This window comes from Cottoperca gobio, chromosome 23 (genome assembly GCF_900634415.1).
Source record: "Cottoperca gobio chromosome 23, fCotGob3.1, whole genome shotgun sequence".
NCBI lineage: Eukaryota > Metazoa > Chordata > Actinopteri > Perciformes > Bovichtidae > Cottoperca > Cottoperca gobio.
The window spans coordinates 14488458-14499781 of NC_041377.1; the positions used below are offsets into that span (position 1 = coordinate 14488458).

At 41.8% G+C, this 11324-nt stretch overlaps 1 protein-coding gene across 3 annotated transcripts in view; it reads left to right on the forward strand.

The window, feature by feature from the left end:
- Positions 1-10564, forward strand: part of waslb (WASP like actin nucleation promoting factor b) — a 24557-nt gene extending 13993 nt beyond the window's left edge. For 2 of the 3 annotated variants that reach the window (XM_029462050.1, XM_029462051.1), the window contains 6 exons: positions 3233-3416; positions 4189-4231; positions 5689-5842; positions 6803-7344; positions 7437-7545; positions 8147-10564. In XM_029462050.1, coding sequence (XP_029317910.1) covers positions 3233-3416; positions 4189-4231; positions 5689-5842; positions 6803-7344; positions 7437-7545; positions 8147-8208 — 1094 coding nt within the window. In that variant the 3' untranslated portion in view covers positions 8209-10564. The remainder of the gene's footprint in view (positions 1-3232; positions 3417-4188; positions 4232-5688; positions 5843-6802; positions 7345-7436; positions 7546-8146) is intronic. The other variant, XR_003834555.1, reaches the window with a different exon arrangement.
- Positions 10565-11324: the final 760 nt, after the last annotated feature.

Consider the following 11324-nt stretch of genomic DNA (forward strand, 5'->3'; position numbering starts at 1 on the left):
GAATCCAATCGTGATGAAATCATATATTGAGATATTGTGATTCACAATAAGGTTGTCTTCATTCTAAGTCCATTCATTTAGAATTTCAATGTCAAAGCTATGAATGAAGTCTTGAACTACATGTATTCGCCACAGCCCTAATTACAATGCAGCTAACACTCAAAGATGACATTACTGTGTCCGGCAGCCGACTCTACATATAAACACGTGGAATACATTTCATATGCACACATTTGTTTGTGGACGTACGGCATAAGACGCACAGCCCCGAGGCTTCAGACTGACATAAAGCATGATTGGAACCAGTCGGCTTATTAATACATCTGTGTGTGTGCATGCAGCCGTGCAGAGGCCTTCGCTACACAAATGACACATTTCCACATTTCGGCTGACGCTCACATTCGGAGCAGTTTAACCGCATTGGGCCTGCAGAAGCTTTACACGGGGTCACGTTTGATCAGATGTCATATACGGTCACACACGACGCCGCTACCGCCATGTAACTCCAAGCTGCTGTACAGTAAAGCATTGTGGGACAATGGTTGACTTCATTGACAGCCAAGGATTGTTTGACTCTGCTTTAGTATTCTCTAATGTAGCTTGTTTTAAGATCTCCACCTGTTATCTAAAAGGGACGTGTTGCATTTAGCTGCACCTAAATGATGCTGCCGTGCATTGACTGTATGTCTGAACCATCTTGGATTTGTCATGGATGGTTTCAGTTTTCTGAACAAGTGCTTCTTGTGTATGATCTGGTGCCTTTCCAACCCACCTCCATCTGTCTCACTCTAACTTCCCATTACCGCATCATAGTGCTGTTACTGTCTGTCATCTCCCGTCTGGTTCATGCTTTCCGTCTGTTCTGCCCTTTTTTTCTCCTGCTGCCCTTTTCCCATCATGTGTCCCCATCTGCCCCGTCTTCATTTTCTCTCTGCTTCTCTTTCTGCCTTTTTTTTTATTTCTCCGTCTTCCTCACGTTTTCTCATGTTAGAAACCCCTGAGATTAACGAGGGATTACGCGTGGATGGGTTTTAATGGTTACGTAAAATCCAGCACTAAATCCAGAATGATTTGCTGGGATTAGATCCATTTGTGTGTTTTGCAGGGAGAGGGAGGAGATGCTAGTGGAGGTGGGTGGGGAAATGTTCGCAGCGAGCCAATCCGAGCAAGATAATCTGACAGTGCTCCCCGCTGAGATGCAAAGTCAAAGGCATAGGAAATGATTGCAAAACAGATACAAAATATGCAGAGCTCAGACAGACGGCTAAAGCAGGGACACAGAAACTTGGTGAACAATTTGCATAGAAGAAAACTCTTGCTGTGATGGAAGGAATGTAGGAGGAAGAGTAAACTTTGGCAGTTGACTGGCTCAGTGTTGGCTGGCTCTTCTTCCTTCTGATGGCATTGCTGGATGTCTGCCTTCACAGCTCGGACAGTATGTGAGTAAACTCCACCAGATGTCTGATGAGGATATAAATTGCACCAAGTCCGTCGCAAGTGGGCTTATTTTCCATGCTGGTGTTTTGGTCGTGTTTTGGAAACCTTTGGGATCATCTTGGCTTTCAGGTTTCAGCAAAGAAGAAACCTTTTTTTTTTTTCGGAGAAGACTGGACTCGATGCTGAAACGAGACACCAGATAGATTTTTACCTACTTGCAAAATCATATTAAAGACACAATTGTCTCTTTTGGAAAGCAGTCTGTCCATGTTGGGGACGGGAACCTCCTGGATGTGATACTTCCAACAAACAATATTTCTTTCTTGACTGAGAAAGAAAACCTCAGATTGGTCCGGCGCCAAAGCTGAACCACAAATCATTAGTTTGAACCTGGATCTTCCTTGGTGTCTCCATCTGAGCTTGTTATCACTGTGTTGCTCATGCCCAGTCAGCTGCTACGATGATGTTCTGCACCACCTTCCTGTCTGCTCCCACTGAGGAACCTAATTATGAATTCAATGGAGGAGGAGCAGCGGTAGGAGGTGGAGGTTTGAGCCCAGGGAGCTGCCTGACCTCTTTACACTGCCTGGTTCTCCCTCAGGACGAACTGTACCCATCTCTCTCCAACCCAACCGCTCGGCTCTCCGTGTCCTCCGAACAGCGCGCTCACACCTTGGTTGGCAAAATGCTTTTTGGTGTCAGCATGAGCACCTGCAGGGCAAGAGACGGGGGGTGTATTTGGGACAGGTTGAGGAGGCGACGCAGTCGGTCAGCTTCGCCCTCGCCCAGCAAAACCCCCTGTAATCCCTGTAGTGCGAGTGTAAAAGGTCAGTGCTGCAGCTGAGGCACAGCTACCTCTCCATTGTGGATTTGAAATCCACGTTGTTTGGCTGCATGTGTATGTTGGAGCTCCTGTTGTCTGCTCCCTGTGGTTGCTTGTTAGCAGTTCACTTCACCTTGTGTAGTTGTATGACATGTGGGTGTTTCTGGGTCGCCTGTGTCCAGTCCAATTCATTTTCGTATTCATCCAAAATTCACTTCAACGCGTAATCGTTGGTAGCCGCTGTTTATATGCATTCATTCAACTGCTCAAACGTGATTGGTCAATACTACTCGAACTACAAACGAAAATCTGAATGTTTCTCGTAACAGAATCTTGTCGCGTTGCCTACATATTTTGTATTCATAAGCAGATATCTGTTGTTATAGAGGTTACCAGTCTGATAACTCATTGTTATGTTTGCATGTCACGGCGTGGCCTTATTGAGATTAACATCTCTTAACAACTTTTTCTGGATAAATGCTAGAATAAAGAATAAATAAAAGACTGTCACTAACATAAATGAACACAGCTGACAGTTTGGATGATTGAGACTCACTTCAGAATGAATAAGACCGCCGACTGAAGGAAGGCTCGCCACACTGAGCTTTACAACATATTTAAACCTTAATATCTCAATGACATTGTAATCTGTGGTAATCATGTTTAAAATATCAATCTTAACCACTTCTGTCAAGTAATGAGATGACTCATTAATATCACATATTCCAAGCCCAAGCAAAATATCCAGACCTCTCTGTGCCAAACAGTCCATATATTAGTCCGCTATTGAATAACAGATTACATAACTGAAGGAACACCGCTGACTCAGAAAAGCTTGTGTTTTCAGTTTGACTTCCAGACACATACAATCAAGTTTTGCTCTCCAATATTTTAAAGGAAACTGTTGTCTTCTATGCATTCCACGTGTTGTATTATATAAACCCTGACGTTATTGTCTCTGTCATTTTTAAGGCCCGTCATTGCCCATGGCGACCGTCGACATCAAAAACCCAGAGATCAGCAACATTCAGCGTTACCATAACAACTCTCAAGTGAACAACATTGTGCACTCGTCCTTCCAAAAGAGGGAGAAAAAGGGCAAGGCGAAGAAGAAGAGGTTGACCAAGGCAGACATCGGCACGCCGAGCAACTTCCAGTGAGTCCGATTTTGCACGTAACGTCTTTCAATGAGGCTTTTTGATACGTCATAACATGTCGCACATTGTGCCATAACTCCATATGTCCATTTTTTAGTTATCCTGCTAACTTTGAAAGCATTCTGCCTATAGGTGGAGCTACATGATAATGAAATGATATGACCATAACTCAGTGGTCATGATTCTCAGTTGTACAATTGTAAACATAAAATAGTGAAAAGTGTCCAAGGGGATGTTTTGTTTAGGCAGTCCAAAGATATTCACTTTAGTAGGATATAAAACAGCATTTTCTGACATTTTTGCATGAAAAATGACTTGATCGATTATCAAAATGGTTTGCTAGGACAGTTGTTTTTCCTTATGTGATACAATTCAGATCAACATTTATATATATGAACCCGCAGTGCAACAGCTACGCTGAGTTTATTGTAGTCATGTTTCCTATATGACGCGTTTGTCCTCTATATCCCTCTTGTCCATATAAGGACTGGTGAATCTGTGCGAGGAATTAATCCAGGCTGGATTCATTCAATCCTATACTGTGTGTAGTATAATTGGTAATGCAGGAAAATCTGCGCTGTGCTTTCAGGAATAGTCGACGGCCGCTGTTGTAGTCTTTAATGGGCCATCTGGATAAAAAAAGAAACGGGGATAATGTGGGTTTTGCAGCAGTCTGTCGAACCTCCGCTCTTCTTTGTTTGGGAAATGTAGCGTATATATGTTCTACCATATCTGTGATCTCACCTGCTCTCTCTTTGGCTTCTCTCACAGGCACATCGGACATGTAGGATGGGATCCAAATACAGGTTTTGATGTAAGTGCAATACAAGAATGTTGACGTCTGTTTGCATGCGTGGCTCTGCACACGTTGTAGTCTGTGACCTGGAGATATTCCTAAAACTTGGCCCCTTCGGTTAATCTGTTCGTCACTCACACAGACAGATTTTTTTTTTTAGAAATGTAATTTCGGCCCCGAAATATTAAGCCGAGCTGCGTGGCCAAGTCATCAGGAGGGTTACGCAAGGATATTTGTGAGGGAAGAGAATCAACCTGCATCTGCATAATCCATGGACTTGTTCCCAAAAAGCATCATCAGAAATTATGCCGCATGTGGGATGATGAGCATGAGATCACGCAGGTCAGAGGACTTTACTCTGACGGAAAATGAAAGAGATGGAATTCAGATGATTTGGTTTCATAAGTTAATGCTTTCAAGGACTGATTTAATTGGATGACGTCTGTTGAATAAAGCTCGCTCACCTCTCAAAACCTTCACAAAGTAAAATGAGCAAAGAATATATTTCATAGTGTTACCAGCTACATTTTGTCTCTTCTTTTCTGTCCTTACGCCATACATACTGTAGATAAAGTACTTCATAGATGCCCCTAAAATATTTTGAGTATCAAACATTCACAGCACAGCAGCTGTGGTCAACTTGGATTCCTGTTTAATGGACATAAACCGTTGTGGTAGTAAATAAATATTGCCGTAAATTCTGAAGATAAGGATCATAAGTTAGTTTATCATTTAGATGCATTTTATTTATTTGGAACATGTAACAAATATGTAAAAATAACATCTAAAAAATAAATGTACAGTAGCAAACTCTACAAAGTCTTATAAACTATATAAATAAATAAAACTAAAATAATATAAACTAAAAGGAGTTGGAAGAATAAAATGATGTGAATTGATTTTATATTTGGACTTTGCTTGAGTTCTATATCCAAACCATTCCAGAGATTCACCCCACAAAGTGAAATACCGTCGTGGTACGAACACGATGTCTTCCCTCTTTCTACCAGATCCCTCAACTTCAAAGCATGTGACTTTAAGAGCAGCGTGTTCGCAAGAAATTAATACATCTGCCAAGAGCAATAATTGCACCACAATGTGGCATTTAACCAGGACCAGAACCTAATGGCAGCATTTTATTACTCGTATTATTTGGAGCACAATATGAAGGGGGAACGTTTGAACCAAATAATGATAAAAGACCGGTCCTAACTTCCTTGGTGCCAACCTGGTAGTGTTACTAACACAAAGGATTAAATAAAAGTTACTTCTCACATGTGTTTCCTGAATGAGACACATTGTCTACATTTTTTAAGCCTGATCAATTGTAACAAAAGTTTTATATACAAATGTGCCCCGGGAGAATTATCAAGGGTATCTTTATTTAATTTTTTTTATTTTAAATCAGACCCCTCTGTAGTGATTCCGTACAATTAAAATCAAGCCACAAATGGTGACATTTTTTTTTTCTTCAGTTAAATAACTTGGACCCAGAGCTGAAGAATCTGTTCGATATGTGCGGCATCTCTGAGGCTCAGCTGAAGGACAAGGAGACCTCTAAGGTCATCTACGACTTCATTGAGAAGAAAGGAGGCGTCGAAGCTGTCAAAAATGAGCTACGGAGACAAGGTAAGGCTCACTGTGTTCGGCCTTAAAGACAGACACTCGTTTACCGTAGGGGTGTCACTATAGCAGAAATGTAGCAGTCGATGCCAATACCAGTGAAATTCCTCGATTCTCGATGTCAATTTGATACCACGGTTAAAAAGAAAACCATAAATCCCAAGTTGTTACGTTTGAATAGTGTTCTTTTGTTAGGAAGTTTAACCATAATTCCCTCTAATGTCTTTTTCTTATTGCTTTTGAAAACATCTGCAAACAACTGTGAACTTAAAAACTAAATTTGACAAGATTACATTTGAACACATCACGGTAACGTTTACCTTCTCCCAATACTGAATAGAGCCCGAACGCACATTACTGCACGTCAACAGCACCGCCGATACCGGCTGCTAACAGCTAACGATAACTAGCTGTACTGCTGACGATTTCAACACTGTGTGTGTGTGTGTGTGTGTGTGTGTGTGTGTGTGTGTGTGTGTGTGTGTGCAATTTCACAATGTTGCCATCGATTTTTAAGTCAGTCTAACTAGTGCGGTGGTTTTATCCCCAGGACCGCCCAGGTGCAATGGTAGGTTCCTAATGTATGATCTGCTGTGACACACTAAGCATGTCAACTTAGGAATTCTATAATAGCGTGCGAGTTCTTTTTGCTCTTTAACACTCGCTTGTCCTTGAGTCGGATTTTTCATCATTAGTTGGACTCTTGCGCATCATGAGGACAGCTGGAGACATTAAAAACACAGTATTAGTTTTCAGTAGTGAGAAAACACCAGTGGCTTGTGTGTGTGTATATATAACTGCATGATGTGCTGTGAAATCCTTCTGATTATTCAGATCTTCTGTGTCTCCCTTTTTTAATCAAATGTAACAAAATGCATTAAAAGAGATGTGGATGTTCTTCACGGCTGCAGTGTGATCTCTCCGTGATGCGTAGCGGTAATTACAACTTTTGGTTTTTCTCTCCAGCTCCTCCGCCCCCTCCATCCAGAGGCGGCCCTCCTCCACCGCCCCCCCACCACGGCTCGGCTCCTCCTCCCCCTCCTCCTGCCAGGGGGCGAGGTGCCCCGCCACCTCCTCCCCCCTCCAGAGCTCCCGTCTCAGCGCCCCCTCCTCCCCCTCCGTCCCGACCGGGCATGTCCGCTCCACCGCCTCCTCCCCCGCCCAGCCGAGGCGCTCTCCCGCCTCCCCCTCCACCAGCCCATGCCTCAATTCCTGTGGCGCCTCCCCCACCGCCTCCTTCTTCCTCATCCTCAACTCCACCCAGTATCGGAGGACCGCCTCCCCCCCCTCCTCCTCCACCGCCTCCTGGCCCTCCGCCCCCTGCTCCTCCGCCCCCTATGGAGGCTAACGGAGGGGACGACGGCGACGGCGTGCCCAAGTCGGCACTGCTGAGTCAGATTAGAGAAGGCCACCAGCTGAAGAAGGTGGAGCAGAAAGACAGGCCGGTGTCCAGCACCGGCAGAGACGCACTTCTGGGCCAAATCCGACTAGGAACCAAACTCAAAGCGGTCGGTACTCATTCGTCACAAACGACACACCTCTTAATCAAATACGTGTTCAGCTTTATCCTGTGCTCTAACTCGTGCCGTCGTCTTTACAGAGGGAAGACAATGGCGATTCAGCGCCTTCCACCCCGGCCCTCTCGGCAGGCATCGTCGGGGCCCTGATGGAGGTGATGCAGAAACGGAGCAAGGCGATTCACTCTTCAGGTGCCTGCAAACACAGACACATTCTCCATCTACTCAACGCGCTCATATAATCTTTGTCTCCTGCTTTCTGTCACGGGAATGTTTACACAATGTCATTAGTGCAACACTTTACATTATATTACATTCACTGAGCAGTTTACAGTACGTTCTGATTAATTCACAATTCATTGGAGTGGATCCTGGGGAGAAGTTCACCTTGCCTCTTCTTCCGTAAAGAATAGAGCAGTTCCTCGACACTCTGCGTCTTTAACTGTCTGTCAGATGACACATTGTCGCCAAAGTATACATTTGAATTTCACCGCTTCCTCATCAGTCTCGAACATCCTCGTGGTTTCCTTTTTCTTTTTTTAAGCCTCTCAGTGGAGGAAACCTTTCTTCCCTTAATGTAAGAAAGTGCAAAGTGAAGGTTTACACTTCAACAGACGGAAGAATAAAAACAATTATGACGTTCTTGCTGCCACAAATACATACAAACTTTATCTGAAAGTGCTTTGGAAAATGCCCATTGTTTGATTTGTGCTTTATTATTTCATTGCCTGTGAGAACATCCTTTGAGCTGTTTTCATTACACTTTATGTGAACGTCTTCTTCTCTTCCACAGATGAGGACGATGACGATGACGATGACGAGGACTTTGAAGATGATGATGAATGGGAGGACTAGCGATATTTATTTATTTTTTCTCCCCAACCCGTGGATGATTATGACACTAAAATAGTTATTGTCTTTCTAAAAAGAAACTTTAATTTCAAAACTCTAAATGTAAATGTTCTATAATTTTTGCTGTATATTTTTGTTGCCTTTTTTTATGCTTTTTTTTTTTTTATTAATCTGTGCAATACCTCATTTAATCTGTAAATGTTTGTCATTCTCATATCTCCTAGGTCGTTGTTTCTTTATCTCCATCATTTCTGCCGGCTCCATCTCGTCTCTTGATGGCAATACGTCTCATTTTAACTGGGTTCTGCTTTTCCCATTTCTCTGCATCTCTTCCTCATCACCTCCATCTGTCACTCGGCCATCCTTAATATCTGCTGCCTCCCATCACACATGTTCCCTGTTCCCAGTCCCCAGATTAACACGTGCAATCTTACATCAAGTTTTCTATTGAACCTTTTAGAGTTGAACGTTTTGTTTTTTTTCTTTCTTTTGGTCAGTGATTTGAAGGGAGGGCTTAGTCGCCAGAAATCCTTCATCGATCGTGTCTTCATTGTTCGTCAGGAGGGGGAAAACTATTTTCATACCCTATTGCTCTCTAGTTTATTTTTACTTATTCAAATGAACCTAGTTTAGCACTCATATTTTCTTAAAACAGAGAAGAAGAAAAAAAACGTAAAATGCTCTTTTTTGAATATTTAGCTTAATTTGCTGTCGACTGTAAATTTGCTCCAGAGTTTGAGTCTTGTTATATTTTTGCACAGATTGAAAGAGGAGACTCGCTGCATGAATACAGGACATTTTTGAGGTCTGTATCATTATGGAACATGCATATGCTTTAAGTAATGAGGCACTTGGACAGTCAGCATCTTTAACCCACCACACTACATACAGTACGCGCACAGAGGTAGCCCACAGTTATGGCTGGCCATCTGTCAGTCACACTACAGATTCAGTTGAAATTGTGCTCTTTTTCTTTCTTTCTTTTTTACCAGCAGCAAGCAGAGTATTAATAAATGGCTGTTTGTTGGAATCAGGTCATTCATCATGTAAAGCTTGAGGAATAAAGACATTTTAGTGTTACACACCTGATGCTTGTAATGGGTCCATGTGCTAAGTAACTGTACAGAAACAGCGAGGCTAACGTAGGGATTTTCCTGTTGTAGACGACAAACGCTAGATTCATGGTAATAATTAAACGAGTATCAATATTTTCTTAACTAGTAGATCATGAGGTGCAATATAGGAACTGCTTATTAAAAAGAACTGAATTATTCCCCACAAAGACGAAATACATGCATTTCATCTAAACTAAATAATATTTTCCAATAATTCAAGCTACATGTTTATTTAAAGGTGGATTTGTCACAATCGGACAATACTTTAAATGTCAAATTGTAACATCAATTTAAAAAAGGATTTAAAGTTGCTTATTTATTTTTGATTAAAAAATCAACTGCAATGGCATGACTTGTCCCGGTGTGGTAAACCCATCCTGTCTGCCTGAAAACAAAGTAAAAGTTACACAACGTAACATTTTTGGGGCTGTTACTTCAGCAGTCCTATGTGGACTCTCTATTTATACATTGCTTGCTAACCAACCAGAGTACATAGGCGACATGTCTTTCTTCAAAGCTGGACTGTAACCGGCTAAACAGCAGCTGCTGCAGCCGCAAGTAGAAATGACGAAAAAAGGATTTAATCTTCTGAAACGGTAGCACAAATTGGGAAAAACAATATTTAATTGAGCAATATCTATCTAAAGTTAGCTAACATTAGCACACAGCATATGCTAACTGGTAATACCAGACCAAAAAAGGCTGTTGCCTTGAACAAAGATTTAATTGCTCATACATTTTTAATTGTAAGAAGAAAATATGTTACTTCCTCTTTCAAAAGTCACTTTAAATCTTCTTATTGAAGGGCTCCAGAACCCCTTTGACCTTTTTTAAGTGTCAAAACATAAAGCTTGGCCTTCCAGGGTTTCTCTATGGCTGCCATGTTAGCATTTCGCACATGCTAACAAGTAGCATGCTATTATTGCTATCATGTTGCAGGTTACTGGAGAGCTAATGCAGAAACTTCTTTACAACAGTGTAACAAATATCCAGAACACCTGTCAAAATGTGTTTTGTTTTTTTGTTTTCACATGTCTTTGAAAGACAAATTGCCACTCGTTTGACGTAAGAACTGACCTCTTGTCGAATATCAAGATACTTTTTGGGGAAAACCTAGCCAATGTTTTTGCTGATGTTAGCTTCTGTCGCGGTTAATGAGTTGTTATGGATGCCAATCCTTATCAGTGAGGCTTGACAAATAATGAACTCTTACATTGTACACTCCAATAAAAGGTTGACATTTACATACTTCAGTATTTGGGGCTTTCTTTATCTTCACAGTCTGTTGTTAGTTATGTTTATGAGTTAATTACTTTTTTAAGGAAAATAGGTTGGATCCTTAATGCACACATACTTTGTTGCTCTTGTGTAAAAGAGCACAATCATGTCTGTCAAGTTTGTAATTTGTGTGTGAGAGAGATAGAGGGAGATCTGGGAACAGCTGAGCAGAGGATTATCACACTGCTACAATTTCACCCACTGAGCCAGGTAGAAAGAAAACTGAGTGAGTGACGGACAGTACGGCTAGCAGCTTTCTTTAGCAACTGTGTGTGTGTGTGTGTGTGTGTGTGTGTGTGTGATGTATGATGACATTAGGGCCATTGTAGGTTAAAAGGGGGGTAATATTACGAGAAAGAAATCACCAATTTACTAGAAAAACGGCTCCATTTGTTTTGTTTTTTTACCCACAGTGGCCTTAAAATGCCGTCGTGGTAATGTAACAGTACTGACTGTAAATCCCAGTTCCCAAAAGAAGAATAAAAAGTGATTCATATTTTTTTGTTCCTTGAGGAAAAAGTGAGGATTTAGAAATTGCCCTGTCAATAATATTAAGTCACTGCAAGTATAGACCATGTAATTAAGTGTCACAATAATAACCACAACAATTCAATGCCTCTACCATTTATTTTTAGTTGATTGTCCACATCATCCGACACCACGCCCTGAATCAGTTGTGCTGCAGAGTTTGAAGGGGATTAGAGCGGGTATGACACTTTCCACTAG